The following is a 1,455-nucleotide window of genomic DNA, read 5'->3' on the forward strand; positions in this document are numbered from 1 at the left end:
TATATATATATATATATTTATTTATTTATTTATTTTATTTATTTATTTATTTATTTATTTTGGCATTTTTATCTATGAGGTGAGTTCCTAAAAAGTCTCTCAGAACAAAGGTATATATGAAGAATTCATTTGCAAAAACAGATTACTCCGTTTTTAACAATTCTCAGAAATCATGTGTTCCTCTTCAAGAACGCTTTGGGAACGTCTTCTGTGACCACGCTCTGAATCACATGTGAAATCAGTCCAATAGCTGGGCGAGACGTCATGGGCGGGTGACGTCATGACCAGGAAGCTATAAAAGCAGGTGTGGCGGAGCCGACGTCAGCTTTCTGTCATTCAGCAAAGCGCTCTGTGTGTGTCAGTCAGAACTCTGTGTTTGTGGGTCCTGTTTATTGTTGTCTGTCAAAAAAGTGCAACTATAAGCTCCACTATATCTAAAGCTCACGCTAAGACAAAGCATGCAAAGGGCGAGAGCAAGCCACATTATAGATTGTGTGTTCCTCCCTGCCCACGCTACATCACGGGTGGGGATACACACAGTCTGTGTGTGGTTTGCTTGGGAGCAGAGCACGCAGAGTCGGCTCTCGAGTGGGCCGGCTGCCTGCATTGCGAGCGTCTCCAACTGCGTACGCTTCGCTCCCGGAGGGCTCTCTTTGAGGAGGGAGCCTTCGCCAGCATTCCTCGCAGTGCTGGCCCCGCTTCCGTCGAGGCGGCTGCATTTGTGGGGGTCGCAATTGGATCTGGTGGAGGGAATGGAGACGGGCGCGTCCCTATCTCCTTCCTGACCCGCCAGATCCAGCGCCCGATCTCTGGGTTTGGAAGCCCGTTCTGCGGCTGCTTCCTCCCGGGGTGAGGGCTCGACGTTCCGCCTGTCTTCCTCCGAGGAGGTTGACGTGGAGGGCATCGAAGAGGTTTCGCCCCCTCAATCGCCCCAGTATGAGGAGCTAGTGGAGATGCTTACTCACGCCGTGGCCAAATTAAAGATCGATTGGCCCACCGAGCCACAGCAAAACAATGTCTTCCTCCAAGGAGGCTGACGTGGAGGGCGTCGAAGAGGTTTCGCCCCCCTCAATCGCCCCAGTATGAGGAGCTAGTGGAGGTGCTTACTCGCGCCGTGGCCAAATTAAAGATCGATTGGCCCGCCGAGAAGCAGGCCGAGCCGCAGCGAAGCAAGTTAGATGAACACTTCCTGCGCGCGAGGCCACCACCTCCATGCTGGAGCCTGCCATTTTTCCCCGACCTTCACACGGAGGTGTCGAGGTCGTGGGCCAAGCCTTTCTCGGCCCGTCTCTTCATCCCTGCCTCAGATTACTATGGGAATGTGGCGGGGGTGAGTGAGCGTGGCTATAGGGCGATGCCCCGGGTTGAACAGACGCTAGCTAGCTATTTGTCCCCAGACATGGCATCGTCCTTAAAGGCTCCGGCACTGCCCTCCAAACCGCTGCGTACGACATC

The 1,455-nt window shown here is 53.1% G+C and overlaps 1 protein-coding gene across 1 annotated transcript in view; it reads left to right on the top strand.

Moving 5' to 3' along the window:
• LOC107740662 (interferon alpha-1-like) overlaps positions 1 to 1,037 on the top strand; it is a 3,953-nt gene extending 2,916 nt beyond the window's left edge. Inside the window, exon 6 of the mRNA XM_016553168.1 lies at positions 794 to 1,037. Within this exon, the coding sequence (XP_016408654.1) occupies positions 794 to 1,037 (244 nt within the window). The remainder of the gene's footprint in view (positions 1 to 793) is intronic.
• The last annotated feature ends 418 nt before the right edge of the window (positions 1,038 to 1,455 follow it).

The sequence above is a fragment of the Sinocyclocheilus rhinocerous genome, unplaced genomic scaffold, assembly GCF_001515625.1.
Source record: "Sinocyclocheilus rhinocerous isolate Xijiao unplaced genomic scaffold, SAMN03320098_v1.1 scaffold705, whole genome shotgun sequence".
NCBI lineage: Eukaryota > Metazoa > Chordata > Actinopteri > Cypriniformes > Cyprinidae > Sinocyclocheilus > Sinocyclocheilus rhinocerous.